This window comes from Anoplopoma fimbria, chromosome 20 (assembly GCF_027596085.1).
Source record: "Anoplopoma fimbria isolate UVic2021 breed Golden Eagle Sablefish chromosome 20, Afim_UVic_2022, whole genome shotgun sequence".
In the NCBI taxonomy this organism is placed as follows: domain Eukaryota; kingdom Metazoa; phylum Chordata; class Actinopteri; order Perciformes; family Anoplopomatidae; genus Anoplopoma; species Anoplopoma fimbria.
In genome coordinates, this window is record NC_072468.1 from 16,573,621 (window position 1) to 16,597,997 (window position 24,377).

Genomic DNA, 24,377 nt, shown 5'->3' on the forward strand with positions numbered 1-24,377 from the left:
AGTGTATTTTGTGCAAGAAGTAGTAGCCTACATGCAACACTGGGAATCCTGTAATGACGCATCCAGTAATTATTGAAGCCTATTCATCAGAATATACAAAGTGTGTAAAAAGGGCAGTGGGTAAATGAATGGTTAATGGTTAATCCTAATTTCTACTGAAAGTCCCACATCTTGCAATAGTTTAGAGTTTTTTATTGAGTCAATATGAGCTTAACATAGAAATAACATCAATATTATTATGTTATTGTTCTGGCAGTGAGTTTATTTCTGTAGTCTTGATATGTTGTATAAATGATCCTGACATGAGACAATGCATCGCCTCTGTCCTCAATGTGTACATCAAGCATCATGAACCTCAGGTGCCCGTTTTTAAATACCTGGATAGCCCGCACGGGCGGAGCTCTCGTCTCTCTCACAGAACCAAACAGCGCACGAACCCCTCCGCCCTCTTCGGTTACCCTGGGATACAATGCATGCGCTCCTAACCGTAGCTAGCTAGCTGAGCTTACACTTGCAAGCAGGCAGGATGGACATCAGCGATGGGTGAGTTTTTAGTGCTGTCTCCAAATTAAGTTCACCGTCTATTGTGTATTTAAAACTACTCCAGAGGACATACCGTTGATTCCCCCCGGACATCTGCACCAGTTATGAAGATATGAGACTTTCTCCACGCTAATGCTAAGCTAACGAGCTAGCCTCCTCTCACTTGTTTGGAGCGTCAGGTTGATGTGTTTTTGCTGCCCTGCTTGCCGGGATGTGTCTAATTAAAGTGTCAGTGAAGTTATCTTGGGTTAAATGAGCAGCCACTCTGTTGGCCGACATTAAACCGGATGTTACCCGGTTTCAGTTAACGGTATTCAGTCCCTTGTTGTGCTAACGAGTAACGTTATTCAAGTCTAGATCACCTCTACTCTGCCTCATTGTAATGTACAAACCCACATTTGTACCAACTCTACAGTATTTCCTATTTGTTTTGGTTGGGACAGCTACATTTGGCCCATGTGTGTCTGTGTGTGTGCTCGGGTAAACAAATCAAACACCAACATATGGAAGTCAGGCTGGAATAGAGGAAGCAGATGTAACGTTACACACGTGTGAGCCCGTCCAGTTTAAATACAGCCCAACTAGGTGGGAGATCTCAGTCTGCATTGTTTCTTTACATGTTTATTCTGTGGATTGATAAGCTGACAGGTATCAGTAAGCATCTGTCATGAGTCTCTGCAGACATTACATGCAGGGTGGACTTCATTATGATATTTATATGGATGAAAAGGTATGCTAAATAATCATACTGGTATTTATAACATGACTTGTCTATCAGATCAAACTCTTTAAATGTCTCATAATAATACACTAAATTTCCCAAAGAGATTTGATTTACAACAACGCGGGTACATTTTTGATGAAATAATTCAAAGATTCAGTGACTTAATGCGTTAAGATTATTAGGACATGCTTATCACAAGGTTATCAAATGTATGAGTGTAATTATGTTATTCTGTTGCAACTTTTGAATGCAAAGTGGCATGATGGTTGTAATAACAATATCAAAACATCCTGAAAAATGTCACTGTATGGGAAGGCTAACAAAATAGTTAGTAAAAGTAATGATAGACAGATACAGTAATAGTTTATAACTAACTTTTTTAAGGATTTGCTTTGCAATAACTGATTAATGAGAATAACATAAGTCTAATGTGTAGGTATTTAATATTATGTTTACATGTAATTCTGTTTTTTTCTTCCTTAGAATGGAGTTGGAAGGCTGGGATTCAAATATGGAGGAGGAGCTGGGCATTTCTCTGGATGAGCTGAAGAAGTGGATTGACGAAGCTGTGGAGAAGAGTGAGATTGTGCAGAAGAAAAAGGCTCAGCTGACAGAGCTCAAGGAATGGGTGGAGCAGAAAGAAGAAGAGGAGGCGAAGACCAACATTCTTCTCAACGATGCCAACAAGTAAGTATGACATGAGTCTGGGTGTGGTGAAAATGTTAACATTTTAAAACCGGCCACCATCAGCACAACCATCCACAATTCGCTGATATATCGATGCAGGTTAGCAGATATCATACCCTTTGAACATTTGTCTATATACAGTATTGAAAAAAACTGATATAAGTGAGTGTGTGAGTTAAAAGTTCAGACCGGAGCAGTCCGGCTAGTTGTCGCACATTCACAGTATTAATCGTTCATACTCATAGGACATTTTTTTTAAAGATTATGTTATTTTAACACAAGGCCAGGCATTGCTATGGCACTAAAAAAAAAAATCGAAATCTGCTGTTACTGAATAAATTAAGTCAGAGCATCCCTAGTTGTGCAGTTCTTGTTTTTTTCTTTCAGGCTCATGTTTTTTCTCCCGTTTGTTCCTCAGGTCCATATTAGAGTGTGAGAAGCTTGTGAAGGAAACTTACAATAAGAACGGCCTCTTATACATAGAGAGCAGCTCAGATGATGAGGGGGGCGGAGGCAGCGTGCTGTCCTCTGAGGTCATCGAAATAGACGATGATGATGACGATGATGTCATTGCTGTTGGCTGTCGTAAGTCCTGCTCCTTTCAGTTACAATTCATTGCTACTACGACATGAAAACAATCAGCCTGTTAAGTATCTTCTGTTCTTTATATTGTTTCAGTGGTTCCTCCAAAGAAGCCCGTCACTCCTGGCAAAGATCCAGCGGTGAGAACAATAGAAACGATCTGTATTAACACTGTTCAATGCTAAATGTTTGATGTGGGCTGGCAGATTGAGGGGTGTTAAGATGTGCTCATATGTTGATGTGTTTCAGTAAAAGGCTTTTGGGGCTTCTCTATTTTAAATGTTAATTGTTTGAAAACTTTGCCAACTTAAATCTAACAAATACTGTAGATTGATAAATGATTCAGTCTCTGTGCTTGTCCCATGATCCTCAATGTGCATAACAAAATTAATTAATACATTTTAGTACACTATATATGCATGTATTGTAAAATAATGTACATACATACTAAATTATACAAAATGTAAAGGCATAAAAAAAGAAAACAATGTTTCCATCTACAAGCAATTAGTAAACGGTACAGAAATATGTTGAAGATTGTATTACTGTGTTAAAAAAAGTTGCAACAGTGTTACTATCTTACAGATGTTACAAATTACAAGCATATAAATATACAGTTTTAACACAGTAGCCTACTTCCAAAAATGTATCTAGGAGCGATTTTAATGCATGCGGGGAAGTTAGTGATGTAAATGACCTGCTGCTTTAAGAGACTTGTGGCAATGCTTAAAAGGGAAGCAATATATATTTTGGTTTCTATAACAAACATCTATGGAGGGGTATGAGGGGTATCACTGCTCAGTGTGTGCAGATGATGATGATGTAAATGTTGTTTATTTACCAGTTAAATGAGGCCTCCACCGTGCTGCAGAAAACATCCCAGCAGGTGCAGAAGTTGGTCCAAATGGTCACCAAGCCCTCACCAGGTGCTCCATTACTGCGATCTCCGTCACAGCCTCCATCACTGTCAGGTGAGCAAACATATATTAACCTTAGGTAATGTTACATGCATCATACCTGTAGGGGAAGTATATTTGATGCTGACAGTATGTGTGGCTTGTCCTACCCTCCAGGTATTCATGCGTCAGTGCCAGCAGTATTTGTATCCCAGGTCCAGTCTCAGTCCATGACCCAGCCGAACCCAAATGCGACAGAAGATGAGCTTAGAGTCGGGATGATGATTTTGGGAAAGAAACGCACCAAGACCTGGCACAAAGGCGCCCTTGTTGCTATCAGCCCTGTTGGTGTGTTACCCAAATCATTTGTTTATATATACATTTTCTATATGTTATTTATTGTATGTATTCTATGCTTTAATTTTCCTGATGTGCTATCTTTAATGCAACACACCCTCTATCTTTATTCAGGGAATGGTGTATTCAAGTATAAAGTGAAGTTTGATAAAGGAAAGAGTCTGCTGTCTGGAAATCATGTGGCCTTTGAGTACAACCCCACCCTGGAGATCCTGTATGTCGGTGCTCGTGTAGTCGCCAAGTACAAGGACGGCAACCTGGTGTGGCTCTATGCTGGAATAGTAGCAGAGATGCCCAACAACAAGAACCGTATGAGGTGAGCAGACGGAGCTAAAGAATGGGTGAACTGAAGGGTGGGATGTGCTTATTCGCTGATGTTAGAGCTTTACCAAATCTGTTTTTGTGAGGCCAATTTCAATGAGTTACAAAATCTGATTTAAAATTAATATTGGCCGTCATTCTTTTTTTTTTTTTTAATAAACGCATAATCTTTACTTACATTTTGTTAGTAAAGAATTGAGACCAGGATATGATGTAAGTGTGACTTTTTACAATGTCAGTGCTCATTGGTGGTTCAAACTATATATAAGTGACACTTTATATTAAACATACAGTATTTGCAAGTACTGCAAGTACTTTATATGTAAAAAGTGAATCTGTCAGATTGTAGTTAAAATATTTTGTTATATCTGTTTCAGGTTTTTGATCTTCTTTGATGATGGCTATGCTTCATATGTGACACTACCTGACCTCCACCCAGTTTGCCGACCATGTAAGTGCCTATTTCTTTATGTTCTCCTTCTCTCTTGTAATCTGTAAAGCCCAGTGAACTCTACCTATTAGGTGGCTAAATGCTGCGTTGTTGTTTACTTGTTTTCACAGTAAAGCGTACCTGGGAGGACATAGAAGATGCATCTTGTCGAGACTTCATTGAGGAGTACATCACTGCATATCCCAGCAGGCCTATGGTGCTCCTAAAGGTTGGGCAGATCATCAAGACAGAGTGGGAGGGAACCTGGTGGAAGAGCAAAGTGGAAGAGGTGGATGGAAGCTTGGTCAAGATCCTCTTTTTGGTATGTCGATGGAAAAAATATTCACCTCGTAAAACAGCTGTCAAAATGTTCAGAAGGGAGAGTAAACTTCTTGTTGTTGTGTGTTGATCAGGATGACAAGAGGAGTGAGTGGATTTATAGAGGCTCCACCAGGTTGGAGCCAATGTTCAACCTGAAGATGACCACCGCCAACACCCAGGAGAAGAAGCTGGCTGGTCAACAGAGGACACGACCTAACATGGGTAACAATTACATTTTTGAACTGTTAATCTCGTGAAAAAAGCCTCATTTGAACCACTGGGATTTATTTTGATTTTCTTTTTTTTAAATGATTGAAAAAAAAAATGTATTCATAATAATTGTCATTCCCACTGTTTGCTTTGAGTCACTTAATTTGCATTAATCTATTATTGTCTATTTCAATCTCCAGGTGCGTTGAGGAGTAAAGGTCCAGTCGTTCAATACACCAGTGACGGACATGTTGGAGCCTCTCCCGTCAAAACGCCGCAAGGCTCACCCAGCCAGCCTTCACAGTCACCACAGCAACAGCGTCCTCAGCCCCCACAACCTCAACAACCCCAACAACCCCAACAACCCCAACAAATCCAACAAATCCAACAAATCCAACAAATCCAACAAATTCAACAAATCCAACAAATCCAACAACCCCAACAGCCCCAACAACCCCAACAACCCCAACAACCCCAACAACTCCAACAACTCCAACAACTCCAACAACTCCAACAACCCCAACAAATTCAACAAATCCAACAGACGATCCAGCCTCCACAGCCTCCACGTATTGAGTAAGTGATGCTTATTGAACTATAGCATGACACTACTTAAGGCAGTTTGTTTCGAAGATGTATACTTTGCAAAGAATAGCTGAAGCTGAGGAAGTATTGACCTTTTGACGGAACAATTTCAAAGATGTAACCAAATTGCCTTAAGACCATCTTCTCAAAGAAAAATTGGTAGCGGTGCAACAGATCATAAAACTAAAGGTTCGGATAGTATCACGGATTGGATCAGCACAAAAGAAAAACTGGAGCAATATACAGTCATTTTTAGAGATCCCTGATAAAGTTTTTTTGCCTCCAATACTAATCGCTGATCCATATGGGCAGATACAAATCCCTTTGTTGTTTGATTATAGCAGCTGGTCTACAAGGTTCCAGGCTATTTTTTTCCACTGTCCCAAAATCTGCTCTGAAGTCAGTGTTAATTATCAAAATATTTAAATGTTATAATTTTACTTTGCTGTAGTAATTTATATATTTTTTTCTTTTTCATAAAAAACATAATTCAAATGATAAGGAAATAAAAGATTGTATTTCTATTGATTAAAACAAATCTTGTCATTAGTAGTTTTAACATTGTTTTATAAGCTGCTTAGAGGTAGTGTAAACAGGTCATCATTTCCTCTCTAATACTTATTTGTTTTTTATTTAAAATATTGATTCAAGTTTCTCACCAACACTACATTTTACGAGATTGCATGTGAACACATCATGATAACGTCAGAAAATTCTTCGCCCGATAGTCCTTTTCTCTGAACAGAGCCTGAACGCATCATCATGTCACCGAACGGAATTTGGTTGGGCATTAGCGGTGCTGCCATGGTAACCACCTCTCCTCCTGTCAACGTGCAATGTAACATTATCAGAGATCGGAGACTAGAAATGCATAATCCCGATGTCCTTATAGCATATTTTCACTCACTGTTGGCACATAACTATCGTCAGAAAAACTTTATTTCACACCGCGGTGGTTAATGTTAAACTGTGTAATTAATCCGGGTGTGGTCCGTACGGATCGACAATGGTCCCTAACGCCTCTAAAAGTCGGTTTCTTCTTATGACCCAGCTTCATTCTTACATCGACCAAAGCAAACAGAGAAAAGTATTTCAGTCATGTGAGAATGAGATACTACAATGACTTGGATTTTATACTTTATCCTTCTATGGCAGGGTAGTTAAACACTGCTTTCATTTAGTGTACATTTACTTTACATCACCTCCTCAAAGCTGCATTGATTTATGTGTTTGGCCACTTGGCAGCACCACAACAAGCTGGAAAACAACACTGACATATTTTGACTTCATAAAGAAGGGAAACAGCCGCCTTGTTTGAAAAGTGTGTGTTCAGCTCCACCACAATGTTGATAAGTCTAGCTTTAAACCCAGACGATAAAGAAAGGAAGTGGAGACTTGATATCGACTAACTTGTCTTTTATCTCCTTGCTGTCTTCAAGCAATAAACATCAGATGGCAAAGAAGAGTACCTCACCATTTGTCCCAGGGGTGGGAGGCACTCACGCCTCCAAAATCATGATGCAGTGTCTTTCTTCCAGTCCCAGCGACCTCGCTAGGTGAGTCCAAACTCAGGTGCTGAGACATGAAGCCAAACCAAAAAGTACCAAAACTGCAGTTCCTCAAACCGGCCACTTGAGTCTGGCTCCAAAAGGGAGTCAATCCTCATTCACCCCATGTTATTATGCCCTTTACTTTACAGCAGATATGAACGTGTCAACAGACTGGTACAGAAAATGGTTTTGGTCTCTAAACCTAAGTGTTTGGGGGGGGTTTAAGTAACTCTAAGAAAAATGCTTTTGAAAGTGATCACATCTTTTTCTCTCTGTCTTTTTTGTCTATCCATAGTGCAAGAATTTTGAGTGTCCAAAGTATTGCTCCACCCGCTTTCACACAGTCGTATCAGAGACTGCCCACTCTGGCTGCTGCACCCCCTCCTATGACCCACACGATGGCCATCGTCCCACATCAGCCCTCGTACCGGGCCCCGACTGACCGCATCTTCTACCTTGTGCACACTTGTCAGCCCGCATGTCTGAATCGTGTCCGACCTGCAAAGTCCGACCTGCACCAAGGAAAGAACCCCCTCCTCACACCTTTACTGTACGATTTCAGACGCATGACGGGACGCCGAAAAGTCAACCGCAAGGTAAATTTGAAGAAAGATTAGAGTAATGTTGTGAAAATATGAGGCCTAACCCTGAGCTAGAGCTTCTCCATTTCCTTCAAATACCCAGTTTTCCTTTAAAATCCTTGCAGTTAAACTGAATTGTACAACTCTTGTCTTCTGCATTTCCACCCCTCAGATGTCCTTCCACGTGATCTACAAGGCTCCCTGTGGGCTTTGCCTGCGCAACATGGCAGAGATCCAGCACTACCTCTTCCAGACGCGCTGTGACTTTATATTCTTAGAGATGTTCTGTCTAGACCCCTATGTGCTTGTGGACCGGCCGTTCCAGCCACAGAGGCCGTTCTATTACATTCATGACATCACCATTGGAAAAGAGGACATCCCACTGTCCTGCGTCAACGAGATTGATTCCACCCCGCCTCCTGAAGTAGCTTACAGTAAGAATTACACTGAGATATTAACAAATGAGTTAAAGTTTAAAGTTTTGCACCAAAGAGCAGTCCTCTCCTTCCGGCAAACATCAGAGAACATGTCGTATAAATTATGAAACTTGGCGAGAGACGGCTTAGAAAAATTGTGACACTTTTGTCTTTTTCTCTATTGTACTGCTGCGTCAGTTGTCCTCCACTGTGACAGAAATACAATACACAGTATAAAATTGTAGTGCTCAACGCTGATTTGTATTCCCAACATCTTACGTCTGTCATGTTGGGCCATTATCGTGCTGACATAATGTTGTTTAATCCTAGCATTAGTTTGTGCTCTAGTGGGTGCATTTATACATCGAGTAGTAGATATGATTACTTCTAGACATCTGACAAAGAAATCTGTCACAGCCGGATGCAAAGACAATTTTTTATTTTTTAAATAGCTTGTATGAAAAACATTTTTTTTTCAGTTTAATTTCTATTTGTTCCCCTTGTTGCTCTTCTATCCCTTTTAAGTATATAAAAAAAAAAAAAAAAAAAAAAAAAAAAAAAAAAAAAAAAGGTATTATTTGTTTATCTAGCTTTTGTTTTCATAGAGCTATTGTTCTAAGGCTTAAGCTTCCCCCTTCACCTGCAGGTCTTATGTTGAAAAAGCCATAAAAGTAAATCTGAAATATTTACCTATCCATGCAGCTGACTTTTGCTGCCCCTACCTATTTTGAAAATTCACTGTGAATTAATTTATTTCTTTCTCTCTTCTTTTCAAGGTAAAGAGCGTATTCCTGAAGATGGAGTATACATCAACACTAGTCCAGACTTCCTGGTTGGATGTGAATGCACCGACGGCTGTCGCGACAAGTTAGTGACATTATTCACCCGTGACCCATGGTTTTTCATATATCTCCTTCTTTTAATATTCTAAACATATTTTTGCGTTTTTGTTACAGGTCCAAATGCTCTTGCCACCAGCTGACCCTTCAGGCTACAGGTTGTACACCAGGGGCTCAGATCAACCCAAATGCTGGATATTTGCACAAACGATTAGAGGAGTGCCTCCCAACAGGGTCAGACATTCTACACACACTCTACAGAGAGATAATTACTTTTAAATAAAAATGCTATTTCAGTTGTCTAATCTCATTGGCCATCATTTTTATTTTCTCTCCTGCACTCTCAGGATCTACGAGTGTAACAAGCGGTGCAAATGTTGTGCTCAGATGTGCACCAACCGCTTGGTGCAACACGGCCTGCAGGTGCGCCTCCAGCTCTTCAAGACCCAGAACAAAGGCTGGGGCATCCGCTGTCTGGATGACGTGGCCAAGGGCTCTTTTGTCTGCATTTATGCTGGTGAGGAAGGGCACGGATTTATGAGAAGATACAGACCGACATCATCAAAAACAGAACACATGCAGACATCCTCATCCGTTTGGTCATTGCAATACAACAGCAGATGACTTAATAGCAAAGTGACTTTTTCCTCTCTTCCTTTTTCTTAATCTTTACCAGGTAAAATCTTGACGGACGACTTTGCCGACAGGGAAGGTCTAGAGATGGGTGATGAGTATTTCGCCAATCTGGACCACATAGAAAGTGTGGAGAACTTCAAAGAGGGCTATGAGAGCGAGGCTCACTGTTCGGACAGCGAGGGGAGCGGCGTGGACGTGTCGAGGATAAAAATCCAACCATCTGCTTTAGTATCGGCAAGCCCTATTGGGAGACTGCCCAAAAAGGGTGAGTCCAAGTCAAAAGGTAAGAGATCAAGGTGGTCCCATACTGACCAGATTACATTCTCTGCAGCTTTTTTTCTTGACCCCAGCTGACATTTCTATCCTCCTCCTTCTCCACATGATTTTCACCTGTTTTATTAAATTATGTATTTTTCATCTGTCACAGCCCAAAGCCCAAGCTCATCAGGGGACAGCAACGATGACGATGACAAGGATTCAAAGAGCGAAGAGGAAAGTGACAGTTCTGACAACACGTTTGTGAAGGAGAACTACTTCAGCTCCAGCTCTGTGTGGAGGAGTTACACCACCCGTGGTCAGGTCAAAGGTAACAAGGAAGGTGAGCTGGTGGCATCTTCATGAGGTGTGGAAGATAAGATAAGATAAGATAAGATAAGATAAGATAAGATAAGATAATCCTTTATTAGTCCCGCAGCGGGGAAATTTGCAGGCTTACAGCAGCATAGAGTTAAAGTGCACACAAGAGACATAGTAAAGAAAGACAAGATAAAAATAAAAAATGAAAAATAAAAAATAAAAATAAAAAAACAAGTATTATAAATAAGCAATAAAAACAGTAGAAAAACACAATAACTGAAATATAATATTTACAGACAGAAAAAAACTATTTTAACTATTATTGCACAGTGTTTTTATTGTCATGTGTCATGTGGTCTGCTGGGAGCAGAGTTGGTTGTGCAGCCTGACAGCAGCAGGAAGGAAGGACCTGCGGTACCTCTCCTTCACACACGGGGGTGAAGCAGCCGGTGGCTGAAGGAGCTGCACAGAGCTGCCAGGGTGTCCTGCATGGGGTGAGAGGTGTTGTTCATCAGGGATGACAGCTTGGCCATCATCCTCCTGTCTCCCACCACCTCCACCGTATCCAGTGGACACCCCAGCACACTGCTGGCCTTCCTGACAAGCTTGTTCAGTCTCTTCTTGTCGGCTGCTGAGATGCTGCTGCTCCAGCAGACCACTGCATAAAAGATGGCTGATGCCACCACAGAGTTGAAAAAGGTCCTCAGGAGTGCTCCCTGCACTCCAAAGGACCTTAGTCTCCTCAGCAGATACAGTCTGCTCTGACCCTTTTTATAAAGTGCATTTGAGTGATTAGTCCAGTCCAGTTTATTGCTCAAGTGAACACCCAGGTACTTATAAGATTGCACAATCTCAATGTCCTGTCCCTGGATGTTCACTGGTTCCGGAGGACAGTGTTTACCCCGGCGGAAGTCCACCACCAGCTCTTTGGTTTTACCAGAGTTGATCTGGAGGCGGTTCCGCCGGCACCATCCTATGAAGTCCTGGTTCAGTTCTCTGTATTCCCTCTCATCGCCTGCGGAGATGAGGCCGACGATTGCAGAGTCGTCAGAGAACTTTTGCAGGTAGCAGGTCAATGTTCAGGGTTTTTATTTAATCAAAAGGTTAGACATTTAAGGAAATATAAAGAAATAATCCAGTACATCATTTCATAAAAAAAAGTGATACAACATGTTAGTTAGTGATCTTTAGAGGAGCTGATAGGCAGATGTTGTTACATGTGATCCGGTGCCGGCTAGCTGTTTCCCACTGTTTCCAATCTTTACGCTAAGCTAAGCAGGAGAAACATTTTCTAAAAAACAATTGCTTTAAAGACCTGTAGTGTCCACATTAGGCTTGGTTGTGTTCTTGGGGTGAGACTGCTTTGTATATGTGTGTTAACTGTGTAGTACTTGTTGGTGATTTAACACCTGTAGCTTTAATCCACAACTGTATGAAATACCTTTCCTTCATCTTACTGCTTTATAGGTAACATGTTAAATGTATTTACAAGGTAGCTAGTGATGAGCAGTAGTGATGAAAAGACCTCTTCAAACAGAAAAGGAATAACAACAATTTTGCTGAAAGATAAAACATTTTAACCTTTTAAAATAAGAAATAAAAATGCTGGTTAGAACCTTTTTAAAGTTTGCTTTTTTGCTATTTTAAATTTCTTATCATGTTTTGAGACAAAATAAGCAAATATATTACATTACTTAAGACTCTCAGAACTTTTGAATGGCATTTGCCAGTGTGTTTGACATTTTACAGATTAAATGCCTAATTAGTTATTCAAAAATATATTTATATTTACTGATAATGAAAGTATTTTTTACTTGCTCCCGAATCGAAAACAATTGCATTTAAGTTTTAGGCTTAGAGTGAATGTCAAATGTAGGTGAGTTGAAGGTTATAAGTTGACATTGTACTGTATGTTTCTGTCTTTCTCCACACACCTCATATTATGGCCAATATTTACATTCTTTCCACTGCACTGATGTAGTGAAGCTAAAGAATGGTTTGTTAGATTTCTGTTTTGTCTTTTCACACTCCTCTCCTTCCTGCCCCAGGGAGTCAAGACAGTAAAGATGGATTGAGCGCGTCAGCCAGAGGAACTGATGACGATAAGCCACCGTCCATGCCAGAAGAGACGGGGAAAAGCAAAGTGGCTTCCTGGCTCACCAGCCAGGGGCTAAAGAAGGTGAGTAAAGACGAGACAAAGTCAAAATAATGTGTCATTTTTTATTTGAGCTCTGTGTGCAAAGCCTTTTAAAAAAATTTAAAATGCAGTGTCTCACACAGAAATATTAACACAATCCGGCTGTTTCTGCTCATTCGAACTCTCATTTTAGATATGTTATCTTTAGTAGGAGGATTTATTGTAAAAGGTGGCTCTTATTTTATGAGATTTTGTATCATGCTTCTCTTGCACAAAGATCGATGACCCTCAATTTTCTGTTTTCCATCACAGGAATCTGGAGACAGCAAGAGGTGTGTTGTACTTAACAAATTATTCCTGAATGGATTATGAGTTTTTTTCTTATTTCAAACATATATTTTATTAACAATAATTCAGCAACTCTGTGATGATTAACCTCACCTAAAGTTAGATTTCTTTTAAGATTAATTTTGTGTTTCTTGCAGTCAAGTGAAGTCAGAAACAGGGAAGAAGCAGGATGTGATGACTCTCTCTGACAGTGATGATGTTCAGACCATCAGCTCTGGATCTGACGACAACAAGGAGAGAGAGAAAGTCACCCCGGGTGAGGAGAAGAAAAGGGAGAAATTAGAAAATACATTAATTTACACTACACTGATAATGACCGCATGGTTTTGACTGTTTCACTTCACTTTCTGTCTTGCTCCTGTTGCTGCTGTTCTGGTTCAGGTGTGACTAAAAAGCAGGTGGCAGTGAAATCAACGCGTGGCATCGCCCTAAAAGGCGGCCACGGGATGATGGTGAAAACAGGTGCACCTGGAGGCGGGGGAGGGTCGGGAGGTCATGGAGGAAAAACGGGACAGCAAGGTCAGACTGGAGGAGGTGGGGAGAACGCTCCCAAAAACACCCGCCTGTTCTTTGACGGTGAAGAGTCCTGCTACATCATCGATGCCAAGTTGGAAGGAAACCTGGGGCGTTACCTCAATGTAAGTGTGGAATCTGAAAGATCTCAGTGTGTATCCATTGATTATGCTGCTATGAATATATCTTGTATGTGATCACATCTGTCTGCTCTTTGTATTACAGCACAGCTGTAGTCCTAACCTTTTCGTCCAGAATGTGTTTGTGGACACATGACTTGAGGTTTCCCTGGGTGGCATTCTTTGCCAGCAAGTGAGTTTTGAAACAAAGTTTAAGTTTGCCACTCATTATGGAATCTTATATTGTGATATAGGCCATTTCATATCTCGATAACAATATATATCACATAAAGTATGTTCTCTGGTAATTAAATAAACGATTAGTCTATATGAAATAAATACATGGTAAAGCCTAATTTTGTACAGTAATGAAATGCTTATTTTTTTCTCCTTTTATTAAAAAACTGTTGCAAAATGTAACAGTATAAAAATGTCAATTGGAATTAAAGTGGAAAATAGAAAAATGTTGGTGGCTACACGCTGACTATGTTAACATGCATGCACATATTGGAGAATAGAGCTTAAATGTTGTGACTTGAAGGTTGCCAGTTGGATTCCAGTTTGTTAATTTCACAAACTCAGTGGTAATATAAAGTGTAATGTAATATTTCACATCAGATTTTTATGAGAAATTAGAATGTGCTTGTTATCATCAGTTTAGACAACATAATTATCTATATTATATCTCTATATATATATCATATCATCACTATATATTTCCATTGAAAGATGATAAATTGTCATATTGAATTATAATTCAGCCCATCACAGATCATGTTCTACAGGATATGCGTTTTTGTCTCAGGAGCCTCAGGAGAATGATGCTAGGCTTTATGGGGTGTTTTTTATACAGTATGTACATCAGCTATTAGCAATAATCAATGCACTACTTTTGCTTCAAGTTAACGTATTGATTAGCTTGTATCCTGCACCCACTTGACTGCTTGTGTCCTCGTTCAGGCGGATCCGGGCCGGCACAGAGCTGACCTGGGACTACAACTACGAGGTGGGCAGTGTGGAGGGGAAGGTGCTGCTCTGCTGCTGTGGATCCACCGAGTGCAGAGGAAGACTGCTGTGATCTGCAGCCATCATTGACTCCATCTATAGGAGCCTTAGAGGATCCCTTTTACCACCGTAACTTTGCTCCCTTTTCTTTTTTTTTTTTTTTTTTTTTAAGTTGACCATTGTCTTTTATTACATCTGTTTTGTTGCCTTTATTTTATATGAACTTGTTTCCTGTTTTGTCTCATTTTATCTATGACGTTTTTCCTTTACATCTGAATAAAATGCAGTTTTCTTCAAGGAATCAAAGTTCCCACATCCGTTTTTTTGTGAAAAACAAGGAAGCCATAAAAATAGATAAATGGTACAGGTATGTTCACAAATATATAATTTAAATATCAATATAATTCTCACCACATTATTTATAAAAAAATATGTTGTGCCTAATGCTTTACAAGCATTTTGTTTTTAACTATTTAACTAGAGAATCTGGTTACAAATATTAGATTATGATGTAATAATTTGGTTATCATCAAATCTAATACATGTTTTTTTCTATTCACTAAGCTTTATTTTCATGATCTCGCGGTGACACTGACCAATCAGCTCGTCTCAAATAACAATAAATAAACCGACAAACAGTCTTCTGCTATCACACACTGAAGAGCCGCTCTGGACCAGATACATATCTGCAGTTAATCCGCTAATTTATCGATTTCTCGAAAAGATGTTTTACTACCCCACAGTTCTGAAGCGTCATACAGGATGTTTCTCTACAATCTGGTAAGTAAAACTAATATCTTTGCTATTTTTTATTATTATTTATATATTTAGGCTAGTGGAGTTATAATGGCCACTCATGGTTTGATTTAGTTACCGGGTATTAAATGTATTCTTTTCCCGTTATTAGTTCTCATAAACTGGATTTGTGATCGATTATCAGGTTTTACAGACTAATTCCTCGCTGCTGTTTTGTTCACTAGAAGTTGGGCTTTAGTATTTTTAATTCTTTTCAAGATTTACTGAGATTAAAACCTTTGGAAATCATCGTAAGTGCGTCCATCGTCCCTCAAATGGTTTAAATATAAAATCAAGCTCACTTAAATTGAAATTATGCCCCAACCATCATTTAAGGCCCAACTAAGTAGACAGACATCTTAATAAATAATATAAAGGCTGATTAAATGCATCATTATTTCGTTGGTCTGTTTAACGTTTTAACGCTACACTTTATAGATTTTGTTCCTAAAAAAAAAAGAATGACGCACATTTTTTCTTGTATTCCAAAATATATCATTTTAAAACCTAGAATCTCCATTATATAAAATACACATACTTTTTGAGCATACACACTTGGACATACAGTATGAAAAAAAACAACCCCAGAGAGCAGGTGCACCAGTGGCAAAGAAAACAAATATCTGGCAACATAGACTGCAACCAAAACATCAAGTCTGAGGCTTTGAAGTCCCCTTTTAAGACAGCAGCTTTGAAGATGAGGTGAAGGTCAAAGGTTATATTATGAGAAAGAGAGATTTAAAAAATGCATGGAGGATTGTAGTTGTAATTACTACTGGAATGAGAACAATCTTTATTTCTTCATTTTTCCAATTTAAATGTGCTTTATTGACATTACCATAAATTAGTACAGTCCTGCCAAGGCTGATCAATGAGGTAAACATAATTATTCAGGATTTAAGAAAAACAGGGAACAAAGAGTTTGCACATTATTACACTGTATGCTATCAATAACAACATGTTATCAAAGACATTTTAGCCTTAAAACTAAAATTAAAAGTTAACAATACTTTAGTCCTGAGCTCTCAGTTTATAACGTGACGCAGGAATTAAGCATGAACAACATTTTTTTTTAGAGAGAGCACTGATGTATTAGGAAATATATGAAAGTGCAGCAATATGAATACAATGACAGAAATATACTTTATACAATCCTATGAAGCTTTGCTGAATTAAAGCTGTCTCAGATCGGATGGTGTTTTGGATAGTTTGGCTTCTTTAATTGCCTCCTTCAGTGCTCTGATCACATGCTGTAAATGATGAGTTGTGTGCTTTTTCTAATTTGCCTTTTTTAAATTGCTGAGCAAAAGAGTGCGGTAAAAACCTGGGTTAGCATTAAAGGCCATCATACTGTACCTCATACAGTAAAGGGGTGTATCTCTGTGTGTGTGGTCTACGGTGTATTTTAGAGACTTGTCCAAACCTAAATCACAGTTTTTACAAGTTGCTTGTACAGTTCAAGAAGTTGCAGATTCGATATTAATACGATATTAAACGCTCTGTGTCCATTTCAGGCTGGTTGCCACAAAAGGCATCAGAGTTCCTCGCCGGGATTTCCTAAAAGTCAACGTCAAAAGTACCTGGTGAGAAGTTATTTGAGTCATTGTCACGTTTTAATCAATGGCTGAACCGTGAATCTGTCCAGTTACAACAAAGCTAATGTCCATACAGTGATGACATCATGAACTACCTGCTGGAGCAGGTCCCGCCCCCTCGGCCTGGTCTGCCACGACCTCGCTTCTCCCTCTACCTCTCCTCACAGCTCCAGTACGGCGTCGTCCTCGTCTTCCACCGGCAGTGTGCTATTTTCCTGGGTAAGAAGTTATCAACAGACTGGAGGAAAGAGATGAGCCCTGGTTATTTTTTGGACAATATAGTTATTCGTTTTTTTTTTTACATTTTATACATTTTATACACATTATGGAAGCAACAGGAGAGGAAAAAAGTACAAAAGACTAAACATTAGAAACAAACCAACCCAAAACACAGAACACCAGCTCTGATTCATACACACAACATCAGAGGTTACAATTATAATGTGCAATAAAAAGTGTACCATTTTCTTGTCTTTGGTCAAGGAGTAGGGCTTAATTTATGTCTACAGTTCGGTGCTATATATATTCTGTGTATGATCAAAAAACAGTATTGCCTTGGTAGAATAGCAGACTGATATTGATTTGGCATGTCTCCAGATGTCTTTCCACTTTTCATCATCGATTGTGACAGGAGCTCATTCTCTCTTGTGCCCCTAAGCTCTTTGTGACGTGCAGAACTCATAGCCTCATAGAATAGACCAACATCTTTCCAATTGTAAGAAATAACAATTTCTTAACAGGAGATCTTTCAGCATTGGTAATTATTGTCGTGCACTGCAATATATAATGCCTTATTCTCAAATAAGTCCTCCATTCTACTTATTTCATCCTTGCCGCACTGAAACCAGCCTCAGACATCCCAGGCTGGAAATCAGGATTGTTAACAATTCGGGTGAAAACAGTTTGACCTTCCCTCGGATCGACACACTAATAATAATAAGTAATAAGACTTGTGTCCTTCCAGAGGAACTTCAGACCGTTGTGGGCCAGCTGATAAAAAAAAAAACGTCCCATAAAATTGATATGGTTGAGCACGGCAGGTGAGAACAGGTGCTCAACATTTCTTACATTTGTCTGTACTTAAAAAAAAACACCCTGTAACTCCTGTTTCTTGCTGCTTTGCCTCCTGTTGTCTCTCAGACAAGCTCTGGACTTTCTTGACGCCCTGACTCTCCTGGAGGAGACAGAAGGAGCTCCTGACCCTTTATTCGGAGTGATGTACATGCAGGAGCCCATACCCAGTCCAAATACACTAATACAGGTACCCAAATACCCAGATAATGGAGGAGATTTAACAGGCAGCTGACACTTGTAACTGAAGGTAAATACTGTATTTGTACTGATAAAATGAGTGTACTTTTCTGTCTTTCAGGTGGGTCAGGAGTATCTGAGAGGAACGTCACCTGAGCATCCTGAACTGAGTCCAACTCCATCTGCTGCTGCACCAGAGAGCGGTAGGAGGACTTGATGGGCTGCAATGAAATGGAAATAATGATCTCTTCAGGGCATTGGGTCGTTGCAGGTCCAGGAAAATTGAATAAATTGGCATATGGTGGAATTTGAACCAGACCTGTGTCACCGCAATGTGTGCAGATGAACGTTGTTTGGCTTCCTTCAGCAATCCTCCGCCAGCAAAGGAGATTGAAAACCTGCAAAGTTTCCCTTTAATAAAGATTCACCTGGGCTCTCTTGAACTGACAATGCGATACTATAATACAAGAATAATAGAGAGACTTAAACAAATAAAGCAAAATGCACATTTAGCTGATGATTAAACTGGCACTTAACATCTAATATATCCTTGTAGAAGATAGGACTGTTATTTGTCCCCAATCACTTACATTTAAAGCACTTTAAGAAAGGATCTTATAATGTCCAGTATGAACAGAAGGAATGAATACAGCATGCTTGGTTGAAATGCTATTGTAAGGGAATACCCAAGGCCTGTCCTAATTCTTTGATTATCGGCATTAATTAAACTTCAACTGTGCGGCTTTACAGAAAAACATGCAAAAACATGTAAAGAATTGTACAATATATTAGAATGCGTGCAGCGATTTGCACAGAAATAACAACGGGGTCACAGGAATAGACATTGCTCAGATCATGCAAATCCTGGCAGAAATCCAGAGCAGCACAGAGATCAGAGAGATACTGTAGGTCAGGGCAAGGCAGAGCAGACTGCCTGCAACAACATCCTCCTAACTGGCAGAGGAAGATGCCGCGGTGTCAGGAAGTGTCATGTAGCTGCATTTCAATCTGCAGAAGAGAGCACTTAAACTGCAGCTTGATTAGTTGTGTCCTTTCCCGCTGGTTTGTGTAGCTGTTGAAATGATGGGCCTCTTTCATTAATGTCACCCATATTTTTCCCCAGGCATTACTGCATCTCAAGAAAGCATTACTCTGAGAGAGACGGAGCCTGTTAACATCCCTGTTGCAGAGGTATGACTGTCAGAAGAAGCTCATGCAAAGACATACACATGTTTGCATCCCGCTGGTCTTCCCTTGCATTCATTCCTTTCTCTTCCTTCTTCTCACTGCTAGTTTGAGGGCGAGGAGCTCGTCGATCAGCATCCAGATACTATTGACCTTCTCCTGGCCCAAACAGATAACTTTCCAGAAGGTGTGTGGCAAAACTAGGAGCTTCTTTCTCTCAAGTGACAAGGGTGACAATAACATAGTGATGTTTTTGTCTTTCTTTAATCTTTTCTAACAGAGGATTTGGAAATGCCCAGAGAGGAAGTGACACCGGGAAAGCAAGAGAGGGAGGTGGAAAGAGGCGGAGGAGAGGAAGACCTGGAGAAAGAAGGGACAAAAGAGCTCCCAGGATCCCCTATTGAGTAAATCATCCAGATGCACATGGACACATCAGCACAAACACACACACACAGATCCACACAAGCTCACAATGTTTCTACCTGTGTCAGATTACAGCCAACAATGCTTTCTGGTGAGGACGCCACGCTGTTGCCTCAGGAAGAGCTAGACCTGTCCCTGGAGACCCCTGGACCCCCGTCAGACCAGCTCACCCCCACCTCTGTGCACATTGTCCCATCCCCACCATCTGCAGCAGAGGATCGTGGAGGACCGACTCTACAGTCAGAGGTGCAACCACACCGATGTTTTTAAAATCAGATTGACAAATGACCAGGATTTCCATGTTCTAATAACCTGTTTAATCTGCAATTATAAATGTTAATAAATGATAAATAAAGGTTATTTACAGAAGTCCATACATAACACGCCCTTGTTATTGTTAATACAGTGTTATTAAATAGATTGTGGTCCAGTGGTTAAAAGGTCTATTGGAGGTGTAATTCTGATGAATAAAAGAGCTAGGTAAAAAAACCAAAGCAAGTGTCAAGCTAAGAGGAAGAGTGAACACCAGAAACCTGGCAATCCAAATGTTGTTCTTATTATAAATAGACAGCCGGACTAGGTTTTACAGCTGGAGGAAAGTTCTGTTAAACTTGCTTCCCACAATCCTCCCATGTCCAGGATGAGCCTCCTCCAAAGAGGAAGACCAGGGGGAAGAGGCAGCTGATCTTCTTGGACTTGCAGACACAGATCGACCAGGAGGTGCTTCAGCAGCAGCTCGACGACCCTCTGATTGAGACCAAACCTCCACTTTACCCACCGTCACCTTCCAACAGGTTGCCCTCTGCTGCTGAGCTATTCAACCAACCCTGCACCCGTGAGTAACACACCTGTAAAAAAAAAAAAAAAAAAAACAGGTTTCATTTTACACTTGTCTTCCTTACAGACTAGTTTCCCATACTAACTTAATAACTGTAAAATATGTTTCACTTAAACCATACAACAATCCAGCATATTTCCTGTGAAATACAATCCAGTGGCACCTATTGTAAAATGTGAATGAATAAAGGCTGATGATCTGTTATAATGAACTAGTTATATAAAGTGTAACATATTTAGAATCTTTATCCCCCCCCTCATACTCATCTGCTCTTACTGTGATTTTAAAATATCTGACTCAAGTAACCTTTTCAAAAATAAACCTCAAAGCTATTTCTCCCCTGCAGCACTGCCTGAAGAAGTGCTGTTTCTATGGAGACGGGCTGCGGCCATCAATCCCGTCTCGGGCTCGGACCTGCAGGTTGGGGAGAGAGGGTCCGAGTCCACTGATTCTGGAAAGGAAAGAGAGCGTGAGATGGTCGAGGCGGCCGAGGCCGTCGAAGCAGGGGAGGTGTGATGGGACGTTTATTCCTTCGCTTTTTCTTGTGCTGAGAGAAGATGGGAAATGACACAAAATGAATGACTGATTGTGTTTGTGTCTGTGTGTGAATGCAGGTCCCCAGAGATGTGGCAGAACCAGAGTTGTTTGATATTTCAGGTATGCCATGAGACTGAATCCAGACCAGTTGACCGGGGACAGCTAGTTTGTGTTTAACTGGGGGTGAAATTCTCCTCATTGTTACCACTGTATTTGCATTCAGCACAAGCTCAAGAGGTTGTATGTCACCCCTGAGGTGGAGCTGAGGTCAGAGGTCGGTGTTAGGCATGTATCACTTATGGTTAAGGGTTAGGGCAAGCCTCCAGGGAACGAATATAAGCCAATGCAACGTCCTCTTGTGTGTGTGTGTGTGTGTGTGTGTGTGTGTGTGTGTGTGTGTGTGTGTGTGTGTGTGTGTGTGTGTGTGTGTGTGTGTGTGTGTGTGTGTGTGTGTGTGTGTGTGTGTGTGTGTGTGTGTGTCCAGAGCCTGGCTCACTGCTGCTGGAGGGCTCCGACCAAAGGGATGTGACTCGAGAGATCTCCCCCATATACACATCCGAGAAAGAAGGGTAGGTAACCTCTAAAAACAAATAAAAAAAACATAAACTTTTAACTCAAAATACATAAAAAAATATGAGAAACATACACATAAAAGAAAAACAGTTGAAGACTGTGAGTGCATACATGCTTATGTGCAAATGTGTGTTGGCAGGTCCACTGTCTCCAGATCTGTCTCTGCACTGCAGGACATCCCAGAGGTGGCGGCCGAGTTGCCGGAGATTCCTGCAGCAGAGTCTCCTGGGTAATGACAGTGAATGCAACACCGTTACTTTTTGGAAGTTTGTTTTTCCCAGTCTTTGCATTTGTTAGGTTTGGAGATAAGAATACGATTCTGTGTTTATGTTTTCTTGTGTGTTAAGTCTGCTGCCGTATTTGCCCGAGCATGAAGAGTCTCTTCTGCCGCCAGAGGCCGACCGCAGAACTGTCAGAAATGTTTTTCAGAGGCTCCTGGGTAAGAAATCAGTTTCAGTGATCATCCAATCATCTCATTACACATGATGAAATTATGTTTGTGTTACAGCATTGACAATGGAGGAAACTCTTTAATCCATAATTCTGGGTGAGATCTTTAAAAATACCAAAGGGTCTCACGAGTTGAAGCTTTAATAATTAAATGGAGGAGCTGAGGGGCGAATAACACACTGGGGTCTTGTACAGCTGTTCATAGAAAGAGAATAGGATTTAAAAGGAAAATATTTCAACCACTTTTAGTTCCAGTTGAAGTCCTACATTATTTTTTCACATACTATTATCCTCCCTTTCTTACATCGGTCTTTTCGTCAAAAAATGTGTTTTTATTTACAGTAAGTGGATGCTTTAAACTCTGTGTGTGTGTGTGTGTGTGTGTGTGTGTGTGTGTGTGTGTGTGTGTGTGTGTGTGTGTGTGTGTGTGTGTGTGTGTGTGTGTGTGTGTGTGTGTGTGTGTGTGTGTGTGTGTGTGTGTGTGTGTGTCCAGAGCCTGGCTCAGAGCCTGGCTCACTGCTGCTGGAGGGCTCCGACCAAAGGGATGTGAGTCGAGAGATCTCCCCCATATACACATCCGAGAAAGAAGGGTAGGTAACCTCTAAAAACAAATTAAAAAAACATAAACTTTTAACTCAAAATACATAAAAAAATATGAGAAACATACACATAAAAGAAAAACAGTTGAAGACTGTGAGTGCATACATGCTTATGTGCAAATGTGTGTTGGCAGGTCCACTGTCTCCAGATCTGTCTCTGCACTGCAGGACATCCCAGAGGTGGCGGACGAGTTGCCGGAGATTCCTGCAGCAGAGTCTCCTGGGTAATGACAGTGAATGCAACACCGTTACTTTTTGGAAGTTTGTTTTTCCCAGTCTTTGCATTTGTTAGGTTTGGAGATAAGAATACGATTCTGTGTTTATGTTTTCTTGTGTGTTAAGTCTGCTGCCCGAGCATGAAGAGGCGTCTGTGGTGTTTCAGTCTCTTCTGCCGCCAGACGCCGACCGCAGAACTGTCAGCAATGTTTTTCAGAGGCTCCTGGGTAAGAAATCAGTTTCAGTGATCATCCAATCATCTCATTACACATGATGAAATTATGTTTGTGTTACAGCATTGACAATGGAGGAAACTCTTTAATCCATGATTCTGGGTGAGATCTTTAAAAATACCAAAGGGTCTCACGAGTTGAAGCTTTAATAATTAAATGGAGGAGCTGAGGGGCCAATAACACACTGGGGTCTTGTACAGCTGTTCATAGAAAGAGAATAGGATTTAAAAGGAAAATATTTCAACCACTTTTAGTTCCAGTTGAAGTCCTACATTATTTTTTCACATACTATTATCCTCCCTTTCTTACATCGGTCTTTTCGTCAAAAAATGTGTTTTTATTTACAGTAAGTGGATGCTTTAAACTCTGTGTGTGTGTCCTGTCTGCAGAGACTTTAACGGCCAGGAAGGTGCGTGCGGAGCAGGACGAGCCTTATGGTGACATTCTGATATTACCTGGAACCAACTTTGAAGAGTTGCATCTGATATTATGAGGTTTACATGGTCACTCAAGTCCCGAAAAGCCTCCAAAACAAACTCATCGAATCATTGTTCAGTCTGATAGAAGATAATTTGTCTGTTTTCTACTGTTCAGTTCATCAGAGAAAAAAGAATCGTGATTCAAACAATATGATACAAAAAAAAAAGTCCAATGTTTTGTTACGGATCACTTTATAAGATTTGTTATCGATGTGTCTTGTTAACAAGTTTGAAATGATTTTAGTTTTTTAAAACCCTTTTACTGCTGCTTCATATGAACTACAAAATAAAATCTTTTATAAGCGCTCTGTCAGTTATTTTTGTAAAGAGAGAATGTGCTGTAAATTGAAAGCTATGTGTAGCGTGCAGAGCAGGACAGATGTGGCAAAACATGATGCAGAGGTTAAGGAGGTGCAAGGAGGAGAGTAAGTAAGATGAGTGAAACAGGATCTCTCCTCCCCCTGACCACATCTTGATTCTCCTCTGAAGACTTTCTCGGGGGGTTGTGACCAAAGTTTATTATTAGCATCAGTCTCAGCTCTCTCTCTTTCTCACCCTGTCTATCTGTCCTCCTGCCTCCTCGTCTCATTTCTGTCTGTCGCTTTCTGTCTGTCGCTTTCTGTTTTTGTCTTCAGCTTTTCTTATTCACTTCTCTTTGATTTTTACTTTTCTTTATTCCTCATAGCTATTTTTTCTTGTGTCGGTTTAGTTTCACACCTTCACTTCTGGTTTCCTTTGACAACTTTGTGAGCTATATTTTACTTTGTCACAGCTCAATGTCCTGCTGTTTTTCTCTGTGCTGTTGCTTTAATATTGTGTTGTCCCGT

The 24,377-nt window shown here is 40.3% G+C and overlaps 2 protein-coding genes across 2 annotated transcripts; both read left to right on the forward strand.

Moving 5' to 3' along the window:
• Positions 1–449: 449 nt before the first annotated feature.
• Positions 450–14,662, forward strand: LOC129109882 (histone-lysine N-methyltransferase SETDB1-B-like). Its single transcript, XM_054622030.1, is given in 26 exon segments — positions 450–543; positions 1,751–1,954; positions 2,373–2,539; positions 2,633–2,676; positions 3,381–3,507; positions 3,610–3,780; positions 3,904–4,105; positions 4,488–4,561; positions 4,672–4,862; positions 4,954–5,083; positions 5,272–5,647; positions 7,096–7,212; positions 7,502–7,802; positions 7,960–8,221; positions 8,980–9,070; positions 9,160–9,276; positions 9,390–9,559; positions 9,719–9,961; positions 10,106–10,276; positions 12,303–12,433; positions 12,704–12,723; positions 12,877–12,995; positions 13,121–13,377; positions 13,478–13,521; positions 13,523–13,564; positions 14,332–14,662. Coding segments are annotated over 26 exon segments (3,906 nt in total). The 5' UTR covers positions 450–526; the 3' UTR covers positions 14,450–14,662.
• Positions 14,663–15,100: 438 nt separating this feature from the next.
• LOC129110281 (meiotic recombination protein REC8 homolog) lies at positions 15,101–23,631 on the forward strand. The gene is given in 17 exon segments (XM_054622478.1): positions 15,101–15,156; positions 16,686–16,754; positions 16,843–16,985; positions 17,731–17,806; positions 17,907–18,027; positions 18,139–18,220; positions 19,141–19,208; positions 19,311–19,391; positions 19,485–19,606; positions 19,694–19,871; positions 20,265–20,460; positions 20,810–20,985; positions 21,078–21,120; positions 22,529–22,613; positions 22,757–22,846; positions 22,965–23,065; positions 23,461–23,631. Coding segments are annotated over 17 exon segments (1,791 nt in total). The 3' UTR covers positions 23,565–23,631.
• The last annotated feature ends 746 nt before the right edge of the window (positions 23,632–24,377 follow it).